The sequence below is a fragment of the Melanotaenia boesemani genome, chromosome 20, assembly GCF_017639745.1.
Source record: "Melanotaenia boesemani isolate fMelBoe1 chromosome 20, fMelBoe1.pri, whole genome shotgun sequence".
Classification (NCBI taxonomy): Eukaryota; Metazoa; Chordata; class Actinopteri; order Atheriniformes; family Melanotaeniidae; genus Melanotaenia; species Melanotaenia boesemani.
Genome location: NC_055701.1, coordinates 8087265 through 8110783, shown reverse-complemented (window position 1 = coordinate 8110783; position 23519 = coordinate 8087265). Strand labels below are relative to the sequence as shown.

Genomic DNA, 23519 nt, shown 5'->3' with positions numbered 1-23519 from the left:
ATAATTCAAAGGGTGAAACTCACTGATCTCTCAAAAGAAATTATGCATTTGTCTCCCTCTTAAATTTACAATATAACTCCAATAGCAGAAAAGCTGACTTTCAGATTAAGATATTAGATGTTCAAAGTCAGACATTTTTCTGTTTCATGGAGCCTTTGAGCCCATATTGAATCTGACAGCCACAAAGGGTCTAAAAAAAAAGTTGGGATAGAGGAATTAAAATGCTGATAAGCAAGTGGTACCTAAAATAAATAGTTAACTGGAAACAGGCCAGTAACATGATTGGTATAAAAAGATAACTTTACAAAGAACTGTTCTGTAGCATCACTGTCTTATAATTTCCCTCAGGGGATTAATAAAATATTAATAATCTAATTTAATATTTCATCATGTTCAATGCAAAATATTATCAGAAGATTCAGATAATCTAGAGACATCTGACAATTAAGAGTTCACAATGAAAGTCACTATTGACTGGCTATAATCTTTGGACTTTTAGACAGACCTGTATTAAAAATGGACATGACTGCCTGTATGCCTAGATATACAATCTCTGTACAGGCTCAGGAACACTTCCAGGAATCGTTGTTTGTGAACACAGTTCACTGTGCCATCCACAAATGCAGGTTAAAGCTCTAACACGTAAACAAGTCTCTCTCTTTCTCTCTATCTGAAAAAAGAAAAAAAAAGAAAAGCAATTGGACTTAAACCAAGCCTTGCTTGTTGCAAAGCAACACTTTTGTAAAAGAAAACTTGGAAATTAAGTCTTGAATCTATAAATTACAAGACTCCTAATTAGGTGAGAACTAGATTTAGCCTGACACTCATAAAGTCATATGCAAACACACTTCCCATCAGGTCCAGACAGCATATAACACCTACAGTATGTAAAGCTACACAGACAGACAGACGAATCAGCTGTATAATACTGCAGTATTTAAAGGCTTGTGACTGAGAAGCACAGATCAATAGAGTCATTTTCAGCAGTCTGGAGGATTATCCACCTCACTGCCCACTGACGCGATGCAAGCTAAAGACACACACACAATCACACACTTCATGTCCTCCAGCAGTAGCCTCCACAGACTGACTAGATCTATATTTTAACAGGAGATTGACTAAGAGCATTTATCTTTTCTTATACCACTGAAAGCTGTCTGCTTCCTTCACTAGCATGCACATATCTTTTGTTTTTATTTTATCCTTGTAGGAAACGTGTTATGTCACAGCCTGCATTTTTTTTCTTATACTGTGATTTTCTCAATCTTCTTGTGGCAAAAGAAACATCACTATTATGAAACATACGACACAAGCCTGTAGCCTATACATCAACTGGAATTTTACATTCTGAATAATGAATCAAATGATTTAAAAGTATCACTTGCTTGGTGGAAAAGCTAGAAATGTCAAGACAAAACGGAGGAGAAGTCTTTTTTTTCTTTCAGCAAAATAGTTTGGTTAATGACACACAGGGAGCAAAACAAACTTGAGTAGCATGCTATGAGGAAGTTACAGAAAATTATCCACAGAGAAAAGTGATGAAAAGTTGAAACTTATAAATCAATTTAACTTACTGTGGTGCAAAATTAGAGATAAAAATGTGTAATCTCATAAATATGTACGATAAAGAAAACTAAACTATTAAGTTGTGGTTTTGTCTAATTTTGACTCGTATTTATATGTATTTTTGTCATATATTCTTATTAATTTCCAACCTCCTGTTTTAAATGAGATCCTATAAATTTAAAAAAGGTCTTTGCTGCTGGCACGATTGCTGTTTCAGTCTGTGGGTTCAATAAAAGCTGAACCTGCTGACAGTTACACTGAAAAACAACCAAAGAGTCTGAAAGCTTGGTGCTTAATTAGTTTTTAGTGTTGGACTCTCCTCCACCAATCTCTGTCTTTCTTCTTGTCTTTTCCCCTAGCAACTTTTGTCAAGCCAGCAGCCCGAGCCTCCAGCTCGTTCTCACGCCCATCCACCTTGATCGATTTCCAGGCAGGCTGGCCGGAGCTCACTGGCCGAGCTGTGGAGCGCTTGGCCCGCACAGAAGGGCCCATATAACCCCAGGGGATGAAGGATGGATGGATCTCTCCGATCTCTTATCAGCGAGAGCAGATTCTGTAAGGGGGAGGGAGGATCGGTGGGTGTGAAAAGCGTTTCAAACACACGCGTATCAAATCACAATCTCCATCTCTCTCTTCCACTCTGATCTTGTGTTCTGCTGGGAAGATAAAGACACGCATGCATGCGCGAGTGAACACATTCACACGCTGAGGGAAAGCAAAGGCCAAAATATTCCCACCACTGCTCGGACACTCCAGCGGGAAAGAAGAGGTCATTAATAGTCTTAAATGAGATATAATGTGTTAACGACTCCCCCATGGGAGCTTTTCCTCATTGCAAAGATGCCGATTTTCCTCTTGATAACAGGTCAGGGCGCACCAGCCTCAAAAGACAAGAGATTAAAGAAGAAAAAACAGGAAGTATCAGGAGTGAATGAACAGCAAAAACATGCAAAAGAAGAAGACAGGAAAAATATATTTTTTACGTCATAAAAATGGGCAACAACAATGATAAAATTAGACAAAATACCAAAGATTTTGCAAACAGCAAATATGTTTGAGCTGTTTTCTCAGTTTGGGAGATTTCTGCCATTTTAATTCTACATTTGCTCTGCTATAAAGGTTTTAAAAAAATCCCCAAAAATGATACATAGACATTAAGTAGACCAATTTCCGAAGCAGCTGCCTTAGTAAAAATAAAAGTATAATAATAAAAAAAAATGTTATTTGTATCATATTGGTACAGCTAAAAACTGACAATGACGTCCAGTAATAACAATACATTTCTATTGCATCCTCAATCAAGGGGGCATCACACATATTTCCTGACTGTAAAATAAACAGCTTTTACCATTTCTTTCTCCAATAAAAGAAAAAAAAACTTTTAGACAATGTTTTATTTTAGTTTCAGGCATTAAATATTCATGTTTGATTCTGTACGAAAGTCAGTGTATAAGAGAGAGAGAGAGAGGAACACTGTTGTGGCTCTCATTCAACCTGCGAGCGCCCCTCCTTCTGTCTGTCTCCGCACGCACTTCAAAGCTGCACTTCAAAGTGGTGTCGAGACTAGAGTTGCTCTTTCCGCCTGGTGGTGCCACGCGCCTCGCACCATCGTCGTCACAATGCCTCGAGGATTCTTGGTGAAGAGGAAGCGTCGGGGTTCGGCGTCATATCGGTCACGAACAAACAGCATCAAGCCCGAAACATTTGACTCTGAAAACTCTGAAGCCGTGAGCCCAGTGTTAAGTGTTTTTCCATTTCAGAATGCAGATGAAGAAATGTCTGTTTCCCGCGAGGACCCTGCCGGTGTCAGGGAGGCGTGGAGCCCGCACGTGGAGTCCGCGTTGGAAGCAGAAGCTGAAAGGAGCGCGCAGTTACCGGAGACCGAAGAGCAGGTGAGCGAAGTGGACGTTTTGAGTCTGGATGGCGATTTGTCCTGCTACTACCCTCCTCAGCACGACCCTGCCTTAACAGAGTCCTGCAGTCCGGTTAAACCGGTAGGCACAAGACTTCCAGAGCAGCACGAGGACCGAGAAAAACCGCCGTCGTTCACCGGCAGGTGTCGGACATCGTCCCCGGTACCGGCCCTGCCGTTCCTGGTGAGTCCGACGCCGACCTCAGTGTCCGCTTCCATCGAGAGGCTCCTCAACAGCAGCCGCCGCCACGCGCAGTCCTACGGTCACCATGACAAGTATGACCCCAACATGGCTCACGTGCACCTGTTCCCACCTCTGACACTGATGACCCAGGAACAGCATCAGGCAGCGAGAAAACGCTCTTTCATTGAACCGGATCACCACAAGAAGCAGTCGGGGGGAACCCCGTCCAAGAAACCCAAAGTAAACCGGAAACTGAACTTCGAGGATGACGTCACCACCTCACCGGTTCTGGGTTTGCGGATCAAGAAGGAGAGCCCCGAGCTGAGGAGGACGCGGGAGAAGCCGGCTGCACCCGCCGGGGTTCAGCCGCTGGGAGAGTTCATCTGCCAGCTTTGTAAAGAGGAGTATCCAGACCCCTTCTCTCTCGCGCAACACAAGTGCTCCCGCATAGTGCGCGTGGAGTACCGCTGCCCGGAGTGCGACAAAGTCTTCAGCTGTCCCGCCAACTTGGCCTCTCACCGACGCTGGCACAAACCGCGTCCGGTAAATAACCAGGGAGGAGAGGCTCCCACAAACCGGAGCCAGTTAAAAGAGGCGCGAGCGCTCATTCAGCACGAGAGGCAGCAGGTGGAGATGGAGGGCAAAGAGAACGAGCTGCTGCGCACGAACGCTAATCAGCACCACGGAACGCTGGACAGCTCCCGCATCAGGCGCGAGCCATCGCTGCTGCTTCTTCACCCTCGGTCTCGGGACAGCCCCGACAGCAACAGCCTCGCGCGTCCTCACTATGACCAATCAGCTCATTACCGGAGCCCGGTTGAAAGCTGCGGGGACCTGCAGCAGCATGTGAGAGCTGCGGACAGCCCTCCATCCAGCCTCCTCCTTCTAACCGGTAACCCCGACGAGCGCGCAGAGCTTCAGCAACAGCAGCCGCCATCACTCACGCGCCCCCCTTTACCGTTCATCCAGTCGTTACCGGAGGAGGAAGTGTATGAATGTCGGTACTGCGGGAAAAAGTTCCGCCGACAGGCTTACTTGAAAAAACACCTAGCTGCACACGAAATAAGCACGCGGGCCTCTCCGCCCCCGTCATCTTACAGCCAAGCACGTGAGACCAGCGGCAGCCAGAGTCAGGTGTTCTTGTGCCACCTGTGCGGCGCGCGCTTCCCGTCGGTTGAAATTAGGGACAAGCATCGTCTGTGGCACGCGATGAGAGACGAGCTGTTGGTGGAGACTCTGGGAGGAGGACGCAGAGCGGACGTTTTCCACGCGCACAGAGAAGAAGGAAGCGTCGTAGACTGCGAGCAGCAACAGATCTTCACGTGCAAGTACTGTCCCTCCACATTCTTCAGCTCTCCGGGCCTCACAAGACACATCAACAAGTCTCATCCCACCGAGAACCGGCAGGTGATGCTGATGCAGATGACTGTGCGACCATAAAGCGCGCAAGAAATGCAAACATTTTTGCTTTTAAATCATTCCAACCATCTGGGAAAACGGTGTGTGGTTGTTGAAGTGTACATTTTTAAGTCAACTTTTTTTGGTGTGTATTATTGGCTTACAACTGAGTCGCTGCGCCTTTGATTGGAAGATTTACATTGTTCAGGAAACTAAAACAAAATGTTGCTTACTTGCGCTTTTCAATATGAATCTGGAACTGTCCGTGGTGCTGAATCTTAATTATACAAATCACATCATACACTGAATTATAGTCGCTGTTCATGGTAATTGTTAATAGTCCCATGGTAACCATAACGAGGATTATTACTATATTTGCTTTCTCCATCGAATATTAACTTTGTTATTTGACTCATATATTAAATTATATAAAATTAATATGGACAAATTAAAATTTCTTTACAACTTCTCTTGTAATAAAAACCTCAGTATGACCAGTTTGGTTTTAAAATATAGAAACTTAACAATTAGTGGCCATTAACTGCAGTTTTAGAATGACACCCTCCCCCCAAGAAGAAGAAGAAAAAAACTGGTCATACACGAGTAATGAAATTACAGTGATGCTCAAGCAGAATGGCAAGACTCAAAATTTCATTAAAGGATAAACTTAAATTCAATGATCAGACCATAAAATATCTTTTATAATAAACATGGTTAATTTCTCAGCTGTTTAATGTCAGTACAGTTGTAAAAATGTTTTGTGTTTAACAATTATACACTGTTTACTATTGAGATATTTGCATTTATGGCACTAAAGAAATGTAACTGGTTCTATAAATGCTGTACAGTTCTATTTTGATATGGTTTAATTCTAATGTGGGATTTATTCAAAGTTATTGTCAATAAATGTTGATAAAGTCTGATTATCAGTTTGTTAAATGTCACGTTTTAAAAATCAGATATAAAAACATCAATATGTGAATGAAGCAGAGGCCACTGGCACAAATCATTTATTGTCAAAGTCCATCATCGCACATTCACACACCATGTGTGTGTAAAAGATGTAACATGTTTACATACCTCAGGTTTGACAGTAACAGTTTGTGGAGCGTGTGCGTGCACGTGTGTTGATACAACTGGTCAAAACATGCAGTTAGTACTGAACTGGTGTCATGCAGATTTACTTCAGCTCCGTCCCAAACTAACATGTGGACAGAGCCCAGAGGTTCAGCCCATCTCCGAGAGCTGCTGCAGCTCAAACATGGAGGGTGGCAGACTTCTTCTCCTCATCACACAACAAAGAGGTACGATTTTGGACAAAAAAGCTCACCTCAATGTGGCAGATGTTTTTTTTTTTTTTAAATTATTATTATGCTGAACAACTTTGGGAAACTTAAACAGAATTTTGGTTGCTGCTAATCAGAATTTTAACTTAAATGAGTTAATTGCCAAAATGGAATCATGAAGAGAATTTACAACCTATAAAAACTATATTTAATTATTAAAGCATTATCAAGGCTCAAATTGTAATATTGGATCACAAATTTTAATCTAAAGAGCATGAAGGAGTGTAAATGTGTTACTGTAAGTTTTAGGTGCTGGGACAGAGTTTGGGATGTAGAATGAAAAGCTCCAGTTGTCTGTATCTTTGTAGAATGTAATAAAGCACACGAGTGATCTGTCGTCTATTTACAGCAGGTACTGATCAGGCCTTGGGGGGTCATAGCTGGGCCTCAAGACAACATGTATTAACAATAAATGGTTCTTTAACCTCAGCAATAGCAACAGCTACAGCAATGATTTAAAGGGACAATGCTCAGCTGATATCAAACACACACAAGTAACAGAAAACTAATGTGACCTCATTACACAATTGCATTTGTAAAAATGAACCATTTTAACCTCATGGAAGGGGTTAGAATAAAAAAAGAAATAGTACAATCCCTTTCATTTCTTAAAGAAAATATGGCTAAAACAAAAAGAAACACTTGAACAGAAAATACAGCCGAGTTCGAGCTGTGAGATCTGCAAAAATCAATCCATATTTTCAGATACAGATCTCATGTATCCACAGTTTCCTCTATCATGAATCACTCGAGTCATGGGAGGGAAGGGGGGAAAAAAAAGTTACACATGCCATCATGTACAATGCATGGATGCACATTCTATCTAGATAATCCCTGAAACACCACAGCTTGGATTTTTACAAAGAAAAATCAAACTTCTTCAGCTCTGAGAGGGTTTTTGGAGCCGTTTCACAGACACGAGCTAACTAGTCAGTTTTTACTGAAACGATGGCTTGCAGAAATTACGTTAAATAAACTGACTGCATGCTGCTCCTCTCAATCCACAAGCAGAATTGGGGACGTCTCAACATAAGAGCAGATCAAATGTTAAATAAAAATGACATATTGACATCTTTGCTTTCTCCTCTTTGGCTGTTAAACTGTGATATTCAATTTCTGACAGTTTCCCAACATCCTCCCTAAATCTACCTCCATTAGAGAAAAAAACGTGACTCATCGAAAGAGTCAAACACTGAAATCAGAGGCGAAGACCTCTCTCACATTAGAACTAGTATAAACCTAAAACTTTATGCCGTTTTAGTCTCAGTCTGTCTTCTCCTCTACAATAATTCAAATTTGGGAAGAAAAAATAGTGACACAAACATCTCGTGCAAGTTTTACAGTCAACTGGTGGCAACAAAAGGCTGCAAAGTGAGACAGATGAGATAAATAAGGAAAAATTTAAATTCCTGGAGAATAAAATACAAATTTGACTACGAAAGATGACCTGTTGAAGTGTAAAATGTAGTGTAGACCTATTATATATATATATATATATATATATATATATATATATATATATATATATATGAATTTTTTTTTAGCAAATATGTGGTCTGAGGTTAAACCACAGTTTGACTTTGGCAGCTATTTTCTCATAATCTTATATACACAACAAGCTTCTTCACACTGTACACATTCTTAAAGAGATCCATATATCTGCTATATATATTCATACTCATACATATATAGATATACAGCATACAAATATATATATATGTAGTTAAAATGAAAAAAAAAAAAGAAATGCTGTGGTTTCTCACCTCTGATGACAAAGTGACTAAAAATACAGCTTGTTCAAGCAAAAACAAAATTTACAGTAAAAAGCAAAATGAATGCATTAACATCAGTGCTCATCCACATTTTACAGCATTTTCTAGAAAAACAAAACACAAAGAAAACTTTAACAGGTGCTTTCTCTGACTTTCCCATCTTGTTCATGTTCTGGAGTGTTTACTCTCCTTTGTAAAAGACAAACAAGCCATTTGTCCTCATCAGAACAGTGTTTCTCATGTTGCTTAACAGAGAGGGAGGGTCTGTTCATTTCCAGTCCCATGAGCTCAGACTGGGGATTAAAACATTGTTTGGAAGTTTGGCTGGAGAGCATCCACAAAAGCATGTTTGTTTGTAATGAATACTCCTAAAATGAACAGATCTGAACTTTTATTTCATGGCCTGCTTTCATTTTTGAAGCATGAACATCAAAAATAGACTCATCTTGCGCTTTCCAAGCAACACTTTACAGCCAATACTCCTGCTTCTGTCTGTACACACACACATACGCATACACACACCAACATCAGTATAAATATACAGATCCCCCTCCAAGCAACATTCAACATCACAGACATGACTTCTGCAGTTTTATCTCGCTGAATGTGCGCTGCAACTGTCTGTGAGCAGCGTATAATACATGTGGCACACTTAGGCTTTTTGCAGTCCTGGTTATACTGATATTTGTGCACTTTCTAACTTGGCACACATTGTTATGAACTAATACTGCACTTTGCTGGATGAATGTATTCAGCTTTTCCTATTGTGGCAAATGCCAGCATGCTGCTACACGATACGTTTGGTTGGTTTTTAAGCAAAGCTGCAGATATTTACAGCAGAATAATGTCACATGTACATCAGAGGGTATAACAGAGCAAGTTTGGGTGTTCTGGGCAAAACAATGTGAAGGAGCTGGGAGGAGAGAAGGCCTATTAACACCCCTGATTGTTTACAAGAATCCAAAGAATCCTGTTTTCTGTTTAAATTGTCTTGTGAACAGTTAATATTACTTATACTTTTACTTTGATTGGCTCACATGGGGGACAGTATCTGTGCTGACAGAGCCATAGCATATGCAAAGCTCAGGTCTTATTGGCAGATCCAGAGGAGCGTCGCAGCTTCATGGACATGCGACTCTTGCTAGTCCGAGGAGACATGGGGGACGCCGAGTCGCTCCCGGCCTCCCCAAGAGCCGGACTTTCTCCCCGAAGAATCTCTAGGCAGGAGCCTGAGGAGGGTAGGAGGATGAGAAGGAGGCGCCGGGGGAGAAATGTGATGGGAGGATGGGTGAGGCGAAAGGGGAGGAGGGTGGATAAGAAGAAAAAGGATAAAGGATCAACACGAAAATTACATCACTTCCCATGATGGTCTACTTAGCAACACTGCACAGATTTCCACAGACAAATAAAGGAAACACAGATAGACGGACAACATAAAAACCCTGTAAACACCCTCAATTTGCTCAGCTTTATCATGTATCTTAGCTCCCTAAAACCACCAGACATGTTTAGTACCCAGAGTTATTGCGTAAAAATGTTCTTTTCTTTTCCTGACTGTACAGACTCGACTCATTTTGTTTTGCAACTCAGCCTCTTCAGTTAAACAAAATAGTACATTCAACTTTTTTTTTCCAAATCACCAAATAGTCTTGCGTATTGGTGCTATGCAGGGTGAAACTTTAAGTTGTAACAGATGAAAGATGTCTAACATGAATTAATTTTGTTTTCTCTGATCGTGACCAAAAAACATGCTAGTTTTAAGCCACTGGGTGGTTTGGTTTGGTACAGCACAGCAAGGAGTGGTCCGGCCATGTCAGGATAAAGTTTCCATTCTAAGTCGAGCCCAATGCCTAGCGTGGTGTCATACTAGTGTGATGACAACAAACGTTGCTCAACTAACAACAAGTTTTTATCTTTTGCGCTTGCTTTTATTGCACAATGTGACATTTTTCTGTCCCCAATCAACAAACTATTGTGTGACAGCAGTAGCTCTGCCCTAACCATACCATACCATTCTCCTATTGACCAGCACCTGAAATGGTTCGGTTCATTTGTTAAGGCCTTTTCATAATGGACACACACAAACTAACGTACCATACTGCTCAGCAGAAACGTGACACTGCTGCCACATTCTACATTTACTAACCGACCAACAGCTCTGTAACAGGAAAAATGTGCTGATTAAGCCGACACTGGCAACTTTATGTTAAAACCAAACCAGACCTGAACACTTTAGATGGAAGCCAGCTAAAATTCAGTTCCTAATAGTTATTCTGTTTATTTTTCAGTGGAAGAAAACTTTACTGCTAATTTACTGCAGCACAGCGTAAAATGAAACTTTCTATCTGTGGTGCATACCATTCACAGCTAGCATGAAGAACCTTCTGCTTCAGACCTTTCCCCTTCACCCTGAGCATGTTGAAGCTGTCTAGTGGTTTAGGGACCATCAGATACATAACACTATGCTCCTCTGATGAGAAGGAAATGGCAAGGGAAAAAAGGAGAAAAAGTGGAAAGGAGAGGGAAGTAGAAGGGAACAACAAGGAGAAAGAAGGTCAGGACAAGAGAGGAGGGGAAAGGTGAATGAACACAAGCATAGGAGAGAGGAAGAGGGAAGGAGAGAAAAGGAATGGAATTAAGGAAGGGCAAAGGAAGACAAAAGAAAAAGAGGAAAGCAAAGGAAGGGAAAGTTAAAAAAAGGAGGAGATTGAAGGAAAAAAAACAGAAAATGAATGAAAACCAAGAAAAAGAAGGAGCCACACATGTAGAAAACAGACAGAATGAGAATACAAAACAAACAGTAAACAAATAAAAACATTTAGCTCATCTTTAACATATGGAGGAGTAAAAGTGCCACAATGAAATAATAAAATATACCATTAAATAATTACTTAAATGCGTCATTAATTAAATAAAATTACAATTAAATACATTAATGTGTTATTAAATGTGTTACTAATTCATCCAAATACCAATTAATGTATGTAAAAACATATATAATTATTTCACTATTTAATTAATTATGTCATGGTCCTGTGTTGCAGTGCATCATGAATTTATTTAATCTGTCAACCTAGTCCATCAAAGCCAGTGGGCGGATCCTGACGCCTGATTGGTTGCCCTTGCCATAAGTCCAGGCTAATACACTCTATATAATGGATCAATGCAGAGCTAGTGAACACATTCCAACACACAGTGTGGGGTTATTCACCTCTACGCTGGTTTAGATACTCAACCCATTTATTAGCAACAAGCAAAATATCAGGCAGTGTGCTGAGAGGAGCTGCTGAGAGGAGCAGGGGATTTGATTGTGGAAGCTCTAAACAGAACTTCTACTTGGTGCTCCAGAACTGCAGTCGGTACGTCGAACACCCAGCGCACCGGTCCCTGTGTGTTCTGCTTGTTGTGCTCTGGTACCAGAGAAGCGGTGGAGTACTTCTTCTAAACTTGCAGTCACACTGTGGTCAGTATTTGGTTGAAAAGTGCAGAAATAAGTCCAACAACTTCAACAAATTCCTCTGCTTTCCTCGCTACATGCTCTGCTTCCACATCACCTGCTAGCTCTAAAATGTCTCCCATCATCTCCCTGGAAAGTTCACAAAAATCATCCATCATCTCTCTCCAGCTTCTCAGTTACGGACCAAAGCAATGGATCAAACTGGATTAGCGTTAGCCCCGCCCACTGGCTTTGATGGACTAGGTTGACAGATGAAATAAATTCATGATGCTCTGCAACACAAGACCATGAAATAATTAAATAGTGAAATAATTATATATGTTTTTTATACATTAATTGGTATTTTAATGAATTAGTGATTTATTTAATAACACATTAATGTATCTAATTGTCATTTTAATTATTTAATGACATTTAAATAATTATTTAATGATATATTTAATTACTTCATTGTGGCACTTTTACTCCTCTATATTAACACACTACAGAATTAAAACGTAAAAATGATGCAGGTTAAACAGAGAGAAACACAACACTGTTAGTTCAAGGTACATATTCACACAACTTGTGCATTTATGTATAGTATTATACCTGGCTTACCCACTTTTTAGGTATATGTCTCTGTATGAATGTGTGAGAGAATGTAATGTTACATCATATCAAAACCAGAAGGAGAGGATCAAACAGCGAGGTTAGAGTTTCACTAGGTCAATGGGAGGTCGCAGGTTAACAGAACAAACCATGAAGATTACCGAGTGAGTGAACAGACAGAAGAGCAGAAACATCTCTGTGTTAGAAAAGAACATCCCACTTTCATCAAGACACTGAGTTCAGTCTGGTAAATCTGACAAATCTGAGATAAATCAAGTGAAATATGGTGGTAATGAAAACCAAAACAGAGATAGAAACAGTCCGTCTTACGTACAATTTATGAACTAAGCTGGTGGAGAATGGGTCAGACTTATAAAGTTTTACAAAGAAGAAGAAAAAACTTTGTCAGTCAAACCAAAAGCCCCTCAGTGACGAGCTGAAAGTGACACCGCCTTTTGAAGAGGAAAAGAAATCTGCTATTAACACATGCAGACCTGCTTTAAGTGGAGAAAACACAGAGGAAAAAACAGAGATAAAACGTGGGGAAAGCACATGTCAGGTAGAAATGTCAGAAGGAAGAGCCAGTCAGAACGGGATGTGTCAATCATGTGACCAGGCTTACCTTTTTAGCTATAGGCATACAGTGAGACAAAACGATCTAAAGGAAGGGGACAAAAGAAAAGAAAAAAAAAAGAAAAAGAATCCAAACAAAACAAAATGTTAAGTAAAAAGAGTAAATAAAAATAAATAAATACAAAGGGTGAAATAAAATAAACAAAAACAGAAAAAGAGAAGAATCATCATTGTACTGTTAAGAGGGGCGGGGGACCGAATGTTAACTCAGGTGGAGGACTGGAAAATAAGATACAGAAACTGGGATGCTGCATTAATTTGAGCAGGGTTTATTTCAAAGCACAAGGTTCTTAAAAGTCCAGATTTTGTACACAGAGTTGTGAACTTTGGATATGATGCACACACTGTACCAGGCCTCTGATATTACATCGATGTAGATGCTGGATAACTCATGTCTGTAAGAAACTTCTCACAAACTGTTTCATCATGTGCTCTGAAACTGAATTTGGGAACACGAAGCATCAAAAAACAATTTACATCCCATTTAATTTAGTCAGTAAATATTTCTGAGGAATGAGGTGCCAGATGTTATTCAGCCTCAAAGCAGGTTGATTATCGTTATTATTATTATTATTATTGCATAATTAATGATTTTTTGACAGATTAGCTAGTAAGCAGAGGAGTAGTTGACCAAGAAAAACAACATCAACACACAATTACACCTGTAACATCACATCAGTGTTCCTATCAACACGTTATTAACACAAGCCTGCATCACACAGCTGGATTTCTGTTTGTACGTAATCATTGTAAATATCATGTTGATTAATTGGATTAAATTTGAGTCAAAGGGGTCTTTGGCATCTTAAATTATACTTATTTCCATACATCACAGATAGAAGTAATCAGTATCACTGCAATTAACTTAGAAAGATGCATTTGAGGGTCTTAAATGTAAGTCTCATGTGCATGCCTGGCATCTCTGTGGTTGATCAGATGTCAGCTAATTCCTCAGAGATGCTCTGGAGTGAGAATAAGGCCGAACACAGCTTTGGATAAAGAACAGATCTAATCAGCTACTGTGAGCTGGCAGAGAGAGAATGTGTGTGTGTTGTAGTTCTGTAACTGATTTAACATAATCTGGACAATACATCAAAATATTTAAAAAATATTAAACAAAACTTCTCGTGTGTCATTCATTGTGATATTTAGAGATCAGAAGTTAAACCAAATGTCATTAGCAAGGCCACTTTGTGTTTGAAAAACAGAGTGAGAGTTCATCAAAAATGTTTAACCGGGCAAGTCGTCGGGTCTTACCTGTGTCAGAGGACAGGTGAGTGCAGGGAGCGGGACTGTAGACTCGAGCTGCGTAATCCTCAAACGTGGTCGGCTCCTGGTGGTGTTGCACTATGGTCTCAAGGTACCGGGCTCGCTCTTCATAACTGAGGTCGAAAGTCAAGGCCAAAATCCAATAAAACACCCTAGCTTTTATCAAAAAATGTCACATCACCACCATGACTTATTTTGTGTAGTTGGAAACACTGTTTAAAAGGTTCAGTGTGTAAGAATTACTCACATCTAGTGGTAAAGATAAGCATAAAAATTACTTGAATGGACGGTGGTCGTCAGTGGCAAAAAATTCTTCCAGATACAAACACGTTTTTTCTGCGTGGCCTCACGTGCAGCGATGACTACACTACAAGTAACTACACCAAACTACTTGCTCTGCTACTTCTTATGTGTGCCTTTTAAGGCGGTACTTATCCCAAACAATGCTCTAGCACTTATCAAACAAAATCATTATTGCAGTTCAGAGGGTTTTCCCTTCACACACACAGTTGTTTGTCCATTCAGAGACACCGTAGTGAAAATGGTGTCACAACTAAGGCAGCTACAACGTCTGTGGACCCATGGCAAGTAGATCTAAATGTTCCATTCTAAGAGAGAGAGAGAAAAAAACTAGTTATTTTAGTAAAGTAATTAGATACCAATAGAAACACAGTTGTTAGTGATATATTTTTTCTGTCATTGATCTTTGATTTAGTTACACGCTGCACCTTTAAGTGAGTCAGTGTTGTAATGGTGAGGGTTCACCAACCACAGCCTTGTGATGTTTATGTTTGAAGCTGGCAGGGTTGCAGCACAGCGGTTAAAACAGCGGTGAAAAGGAGCAATTAAAAATACTGCTATGTGGTAAGACAGAGCAGAAACTTCAGATACAGGTCAAAATAAATTCCTTTGTTTTCCAGCTCAGGAGCACCAGTGAATTTCCACTTTGACTGAACCAATTAACAGCATCAAATAATTAAACATAAAAACTATAATTAAAGTATTGAGATGATTGGATTAAAAGGGTTTGTCAGTGCATGAAATACAGGCTAATTAGTTTTCTGTACCGGGATCTTGAATTTACAGTAAATGCCAACAACAGAGAAAAAAAAATGTCCTCTTTTATCACTTGCCATTACAGTAATGAATTCAAAGAAAGAAGCTCAGGGATTTAGTGGAGAGCAGAGTAAATGGAAACCAGGACTTCAACTGTCCATTTATTAGAGATAACCTCATTGATTGAATGACATTTGCCCTCTTTTCCTTAGTCTACCTCATACATCCAACCAAAATGACAGCCGTGTGCAGCCGTTACGGCCTCCTGGACACGCATTCAAACAATTCAGGCCCATCATTCTCCAATAGCATTACCATTTTCTCAGTGAGCTCCAATAACAAGATTTTAAATGAGGGCAGAGTGTTTATGCGTTTGTATGTGATAAAGTCGCCTGTCTGTATATGTGTGTGTGTGTGTGTGTGTGTGTGTGTATGTGTGTAAGTGCACGAGTTAATGTCCGAGTGTATGATGGGATTAGGCCAATGAATCTTCAGAATGAAATCTGTGTGTTTGTGTCTCGCTGTGTGTGGAGGCCTCGCGAATGGGTCGGCCATCTGTAATAGCGCCCATGGGTTTTCTATTGGGTTAGAGAGCTGGTCTATGGGCCTCAGAAGGAGAAAGATTCAGGTCTAATGGTGACTGATTCAGTTAGAGACAATGATAATAACAACAATATGGTTCCTTTAAAGTGCGCTGACAGAATCCAGGAGAAAGGAGGAGGGTGGAGATTGGTTGGAACTTAAGTCTGACATCTACTATGCTTTATTTTCCAGGAACTTGTTCTTTTGAAAACATTTTTCAATCTGTCATACTGAGAAAGTGAGGAAAATGAAGGGAGGAGGTGGGGTTAAAGTTGCAAAGAAAGTGAGATGTTGACAGAGGAAGAGAACTTGTAAAAAGACGATGGGAGATGGAGGAGGATGAGGGGTGAGAATCCTGCAGCGAATCACAGAAGAGGTGAGGAGGATATTTAAGTAACAACACAAAGCTGGATGTGTGTCACCCAGAGAGAGCTGAGAGCTGAGAGCAGCAGCAGTCTCCATGTGATCTCGCCATTTGCCTTTTCCTGCTGGCCTCACCCCTGAATCACACTCACTTCCCCCTTTGGTGACTGTATGTGTTAGTGAGGGGGAGAGGTGTGTGGATGTAATGCAGTTAGGAACAAGCAAACCATACCTAATCATCTTCATATCAACTTTTAATAATGTGTGACTGAATGGAGCGGCAGAGAAGAGGAGCAAAAAAAAAAAAAGAATATTTTTTGAAAAGGCTGTGGTTTCATAGTTTCGGAGAAGGTGAAAAGGTTTAGAGGACACCTGCTGGAAAAAAGACGTCTAGAAAGAGAGAAAAAAAACAGAATAAGAAGGAAAAATACAGAACTTTGGTGCCACTGCTGAGATAAATGACAAGAACATCATTTTACTTTCCTTCACCTGCCTCCTTTATGTCTTTCTATTGCTTTGTTCCTCTCGGTTGGGGTTTCTACCTGTGGGCTTGTGTCACTGTGTCACAGCCTCCCTCTGAGCAGAGTCAACATCAGATGGGTGGGACTAATATGCAAAACCCACATTAGCTGTCCTCAACTGTGGTCTAGGAGGACAAGCAGTACAGAGCAGGCAGACTTTATTACAGGAAAGTCTTGCAAATAAAAAACAACCAAGTATTATCTAGAAAATTCACTCAGAGAAAGAACAAAAAATAAACCAGTTTGTCTAATGTTGGATTATAATTACTTATGCTTTTATGTTTAAAGTGGCACTATGTGATTTTCTGACCTAAAAAATATGTTTTTTACTCGTTTTGATGGCACAGTGACGTTTATTGTCACTGTCTGATTAATCAAAGAAACGCAAAAGAATGTTATTGTTATTGTTATTGGAGGAAGAGAGCAAAAGAAAGGGAGATGGATGGATGAGCAAATCTGTGCATAAAGAGCCACCACTCTTCAATCTGCAGAGGACATTTTTGTGACGCCCCAACTGAAATGCTCCCGACTTTTTGCCCTGCAAGAAGTTTGATTCGGGACTCTGCATCCACTTGTTGATGTCATTATGAAGAGTGAATGTGTATGTGAACCAATTCAGTCTATATAAATTTGTTTGCAAAAACACTTTATGATGCAATTAATTTTCAGATTTTGATGAGACATCCAATGAATTATAGTCCAACTTCTGTGGACAACATTGAGCATGCTCTGCAATCTTAAAATTTAAGTGGGCGGGGATCCCATGTTGGGTACCAGTGGCTTAGAATAACTCAGAATTAACGGAATTAATTCGTGCACTGTTAACCAGCATACCAGTAAATAAAAGTTTCTGAAATTTCTGTTAGAAATAAAACAAGTGACACTTGCTCATAAGTATCAAATATTTGAAGGTTTGGTTGCTCTTACAACCTTAGTTTCATGGGACCTGTTTATACTGGGTTAATGTATCTTCATTTGTGTCTGTGTGAAGGATTTTCAGAGAGAACTACTTGAGGGATTGTTAGAAAAACAAGTCAAAATCTTTGACTGAAAAGATCAATCAAGAAAGATTGATTCAACTCTGGAGTGGTGATGTACTGCTCGACTGTACAGCCACACTTACCCTAACATTGCTTTTAAGGAAGACCCATCAGGCCACAATCCTTGACTTTTAATCCAGAATATATAGAAGCTTTTTGTAGAAGGAAATGGGAGCAAAGTTTCTGAGAACTTAGACTACAGTCACACTGCATTTTATAAAGCCTAAATCCCATTTTTTGCCTGAAGTAACCCATGTGTGCAAAGGAAAACATGAAGTCACATGCAGCGCACTGTGTTTATGGAAGGAAATATGTATGATGCACGTGTTTGTGTATTAATTTAGAAGTTATGCACAGCTTGAATTGACAAAATTATGACCAACTGATAAGGAAAAGAAGGAGATTAAGAAAAGAGCGCAGATCTTAACCATGGCCTTTTGTCCAGCAGTGGCTGCTACCTCAGTACCTCTGTGGATATGGAGTCAGAACCCGGCGCAGATTTCTGATGTCTGCTTCACTTCAATGACATAAAAGTTGGATTAAATGCAACATGCTCAGACTCGGGTCAATTTGAAAAAGATCGGTTATGTATGCAATTAAATACCACATAAAGTGGCCTGGGCTGGATTTTTACTGTTTAATAAAGTAAAAAAGATCCAATATGGGTCACATATGTGCAGAAAAGTCTGATTTGAGTCACTTTTGTCTGCAGTGTGAATGAAGCTGACTGTAAAAGGGGTTTACAAGCTGTGACATGTCAATTACAGACCACAAGGGGTTCCCATACTTTTGCTTCAAACTAGTTTTTGTCTCGCTGAAACATTAAAAAAAGGAAATAAAAAGGGAAACCTTTGCAAATCACTTCACAGCACTGAAATAGATTGATTTGTAAATAATAACTAAAACAACACACGTGGAAACATCCCAGCAGTATGGGCATGATGTGTTTATATTTCATATTGGCCAGAAATAAGACTCATATAAAAAGGATAACTGGTTTATTAATAATTAACTAAGAATCAAATCAGTATCAGTCAATCCAGATGTGTGTGAATTATATCCTATACTACCTTTTAAAACCCGAACCAGGATCTGAAATTTAGCAGCCATTTAAATTCCTATCAGCTTTCATATCAAACTAATTTCAACCAAATTTCTTTGAACACACACATATATATATATATATATATATATATGTATGTATGAAGTCAAAACCAGTGAGAGGTCACAGAAAATAGACATTCACACATCTCTGCCTCCAACCATCCCTACTTCTCTATCTAAATGACAGTCGCCACTATGAAATCTTCTGTAATTGAATTTCAGATGGCTCCTCTTATTCTTATTAAGTCATTAGCTGAAAAATATCTCTTTCAGAGAGAGAAGAGGAGAAAACGGGAAATTATAAGGGGAGAAAGATAGAAAAGAGGGAGAAAAAGAGCGCAGAGCAGAGAAAGGCAGACACAGAGGAGAAGGAGGGAGATAAAGAGGCTCTTTTGTGTAGAGTCAGAAACTCATTTTCTTGTGCGTGGCTGAAAAGAGAGGAGAGAGTGAAGTGTTCATGCCATCCACGGCTCTCTTCCTCCCTCCCCCGCTGAGCAGCTCATTGTGGTGGAGTTCGACTCCTGTGATCACTTGAGACAGAAGAAAACTGAAGGAGGAGAGGAGGTGAGGGGAGGAGAAAGGGAGCTTGTTAGCACATTAGGAGCTGGGACCACTGCTGGGATGTGAGTGTCTATGACAATGTTTATATATGTGTGTGTGTGTGTTTGTTTGTACAGTCTATAAATAGCCAAACATAAAGAGCCTGCTGGGAACATGAAACTCTACAACCTTACATTAATTATCAATACACGAGAAAAACGTTTTACAATCGTATTTAAAAAAATGTTTTAATTTTAAAGCAGTCAATCAATTCAGAGTTTCCACATGACTAAAGAAAGTGTAATCTTGTGATAGCATTCACAAAACTACTTAATTTTTAGGTTAGTTTTACCAATTGCATGTATATATGTTAGTCCAATCAAAATCATACAAAAATGTATGTTATGAGAATCTAACTAACACAACCAGATAACAGGGTTAGAGATCGAAAAATTCCTGCATGAAAGTGCTCAACTAGACTCAAATGAGACTAGCTCAGGCTCCACACTTGCATAATTTTGCATCTTTTTGTATAAACAGCAAATACATGTTAACATTGATACAGCTGAAATCCAAGTAAAGCTGCTCTTTTCACATATTTTCTGCTTGTTTTATCTTAGACAGATAAAAACACCAGAAATGAACAGAAATTGAACTGCTCTAAAAAAAACTGTCTATAATTGCAGCGCAATCTGACAAAATCACCATTCTAGTAACTTGAAGATAACATCTGTGCAGTAAATTCAGCTGTATTTATTTACTTGTACGATTTTCTCCCAAAAAGAGAAGATAATTTTTTCTAAAATTCCTCAGAATAACTTGGTTAACTTTCCATGCATATAAAGTTTACAGGGTCAGTTATGGCTGTCAGTTAAATGGGCAGGTGGAGTTGTAACCTTTGTTACAATCAAAAAACAAAACAAAATCAAAAAAGTTTTTCCACACTTTGTTCAATAAACTGGATAGTGAGATCCTTTTCATGATTTAGCCTCCAGGCTGTATAAGAGATGATTTTTACTGCGATGTATGCATCTGTCTGTAGCTCTCAGTGTTCACAGCGTGAAGGTTTCTGGATCATTTTTTAAAGCAGACCGACAAATATGCACAATACCAAAAAAGCTAACAATGCAGAGCCCTACACACTGATCGAATACTGATTGGCTGAAACCTAACAGATGCCGGAAACATCAAATTTCTTACAAAGATAATGAAGAACCCAAAATGTCGCCCTCATCACCTGCAACGTCATTTTCTGGCTGCAACCGGTACCTTTAAAGCAACACTACACAAGTTTCTGACGTTAAACCTCTGTACCCTTGACATTAATTATGTCACCATGCTATTGGGACCCCCAGCAGTTATCCAAGGCTAAAAACAAATCAGAGCCAGGAAGGAAAAGAAAAAAAGTTACAAAGCATAAGATAAGAAAAGAGAAAATATTGGACTGACTTTTACTGACTAGAGCAAGCTCAGAGAAGAGACAGGATGTAAGACGGATGCTCAATTAGCCATTAGGGGTACCAAATTGAGAAAATCTGTTAAGTGTTGCTTTAAGCATTCGTTTTTACAGTGTGTTTTTTCCTCCACAAAACTTTCTCCCACATAAAGCAAAACAAACATTTGGAAAAAGAAAAACAGAGGCACCCATGGTTTAAGTTGCTTTGTATTTTGGTAACTGTCTCCATGTGGACAGTGTAAAGCTAAAAACAGGAAGTTGGCCATTACAGGAGCTTTTTAGATATGAATCTGAAGTATGTTCCAGCTCCAACACTAAGCATAATGAGTACTCTAAAGTTAGTGCTTAAACTTTGGAAAAAAAGAAGGACGCTTTTCAGTACAAAAGATGATTTGCAAGGATGTTACTGTAGCCACATTTAGCTGTTGCTTTCTTTTGTCTGTAAATTTATACAGTTTATATATATATATATATATATATATATATATATATATATTTTTTTTTTTAATTTATTAATTTTTTTACTTGTGACAACTTCATTTTCTGTTTTCAAAGGTAGAAAATTATATTTAAAAACAGAACCTGTCTATTTTGTAAAGCTTGTCTGAGGTACTTCTCTTCAGAAAAATACTATCTCACTCAGCATCTCCCAAACACACCCACACACTATCTGTCCTCTCCACCCCAGGCATTGGAACAGACAACAGAGAGAAGGACATCAGAGGGATAATACAATTGGAAAAGCTTTACAGCGTGTAATGATAAACCTGTGCGTGTATGTGTGTGTGTCTGTGCCCAAAGGAACAAGCTAATGGGTTTATATCTTTCTGTGATAGCAATGATATGGAGGCTTTGTGATTTCATTAAGAGTGTGTGTGTGTCCACGTACGCCAAAGATGGGGACAGAGATAGGCTGGTCTAATGCACTACTTATTGTTAGCGGACGATGTGCATGAAAGAGCCACACATACACACAGGCCCACAATTGTATTTACCCCTATTCATCTGCTCTTTAACCCAATGCAGGAGCAGAGGAAGAGGAGAAAAAACAGACGTGATACATTAATTGGCCCCTTGTCACCCCACTATTTCACCCTCTGACATGTGTGTGCGCACACACTGAAGATCCTCACCCTCCTCCCTGTCGCCACTCGGGAGCCCTAAAGCTGCCAGTACAATTACAAGGTAGTTTTTCTTTCTTTTAAAAGGTGCAAAGTTCATATACACACACACAGGCGTGCACACAACATGTTGATGATTGTCATCAAGGCCATAGTAATAATTCTCTTATTAAGGAGATGGATTCTGGTCGTATCCGCAGGGAGTTAGGCATTATTCCTCCTCTGCATATACTTACAGGATATATATACAGATATAATCCTCATAACATGGAAATAAGAGATGACAAAGAAGTAAAGCCTGTACGCATGTTGAGGTAAAAGCTGAATATTTTTCTTAAGATTTGTCAATGAAGGTGCTAAAACCACTGACAGGTTACATAAATAACACTGACCATCACAAAACAGTTCTCTGTAGTAAAACTTTAGGTCCTTTTATAAATGTGGATGTTAATGTAAGAATACTGTTGCAGAATAAGCCCACGCTCACGTGGTAAATGCTGACAAACAATGAGCACCAGCAGACCTTAAAGTAGCACTACGTAAGTTTGAGACTTAATGTTTCTGACTCGTTTTGGTTGCACACTTACATTTATGATGTACATTCATGGAACTCTTGTGGCCCAGCAGTGTCCCGAGGCTGAGAAACCACACTTAATGTTTTTTTTCCCATCCCAACGTGTAACTTTACTGCAGCATTTCGCTTTATGACCCCATGAGACACACTAGCAGGTGGATATCAATACAGAGGCTGTTTTTCACACACACCATAGCTTATTCAGCAAAGAAACCTAAGAGGACATTATCAGAGGAGAAAGAGAGAAAGAGACAGAACAAGAAATAAAACAAGTGTCAACATTGGACTGACTTTTACTGGACGGAGAGAGCTCAGAGAAGAGACAGGATGCAAGACATACGCCTAATTAGCCCTCGTTAGTGGGCAGTTCAGTGATTAAATTTGCCAAAGTTCAAGGATGGGTTTTAAGCTTCACATACATTAGGTGACATTACTACAACCCCAACCATCCTGTTTCAGAGTGATGCAGAAAAACTAGTCTGTGCATTTTCTACTTCAAGATAAGAGTCCTTATCTTGCTGTCTCAAGAAAGTCCTTAAAAGAACCTGAAGCTAATTTAAAGATTAGGAGAGACTGTTTTTTCAATTTAAGCTTTTCTTCATTGACTAATGATGTACGACCCAGAATAGAAATAACCATATGCTCCTTTATAGTTCTTTTAAAAACTCCATTATATTCTTAAGATTTTCCCAACAGAGCACTTTGCTCAGACTTCAGGCTCCTTGTGGCTTCTTGAATTTCTAAAGTAGAACCGGAGTCAGAGCCTTCAGACAGCCCTATTGTTGGACTCATTACAGGTGGTGATGAATAAGGGATGAGGTCCACAGACTGAGTTCTTGGTGTCCTCTTAACCGAGGATCTTTTCTGGCCAGACAACACCACAGCCAGAACGAAGAGGGCACGTCAAAAACTCCACTTTCTCAGAGTGCTCAGGAAGAAAAACTGGGAAAATAAGTAGCTCATGTCCTTCTACCGTGCAGCAAATGAGTCTGCCAGTGCATACCACACAGCTGTTGGTGTGGTATGCAGGCTGC

At 39.7% G+C, this 23519-nt stretch overlaps 2 protein-coding genes across 8 annotated transcripts in view; one reads left to right on the top strand and one right to left on the bottom strand.

Moving 5' to 3' along the window:
* The first annotated feature begins 2977 nt into the window (after positions 1 to 2977).
* Positions 2978 to 22202, top strand: LOC121630877 (insulinoma-associated protein 2). Its single transcript, XM_041971397.1, has 3 exons — positions 2978 to 5392; positions 12541 to 12545; positions 22192 to 22202. Exon 1 carries the CDS (start codon positions 2988 to 2990, stop codon positions 5100 to 5102), a length of 2115 nt encoding a protein of 704 aa, XP_041827331.1. The 5' UTR covers positions 2978 to 2987; the 3' UTR covers positions 5103 to 5392; positions 12541 to 12545; positions 22192 to 22202.
* ralgapa1 (Ral GTPase activating protein catalytic subunit alpha 1) overlaps positions 6058 to 23519 on the bottom strand; it is a 77995-nt gene continuing 60533 nt past the window's right edge. For 5 of the 7 annotated variants that reach the window (XM_041971389.1, XM_041971390.1, XM_041971391.1 and 2 more), the window contains exons 44-45: positions 14117 to 14241; positions 6058 to 9407 (exon numbers count right to left, since the gene is read on the bottom strand). In XM_041971389.1, the coding sequence (XP_041827323.1) occupies positions 9262 to 9407; positions 14117 to 14241 (271 nt within the window). In that variant the 3' untranslated portion in view covers positions 6058 to 9261. Of the gene's footprint in view, positions 9408 to 12848; positions 12885 to 13013; positions 13849 to 14116; positions 14242 to 23519 lie in introns of those variants that run through there. The other 2 variants (XM_041971395.1, XM_041971394.1) reach the window with 2 other exon arrangements.

Bases quoted from the DNA above. Each gene is read 5' to 3' on its own strand.
- LOC121630877 (XM_041971397.1), top strand. From the start codon at position 2,988: ATGTTTGATTCTGTACGAAAGTCAGTGTATAAGAGAGAGAGAGAGAGG.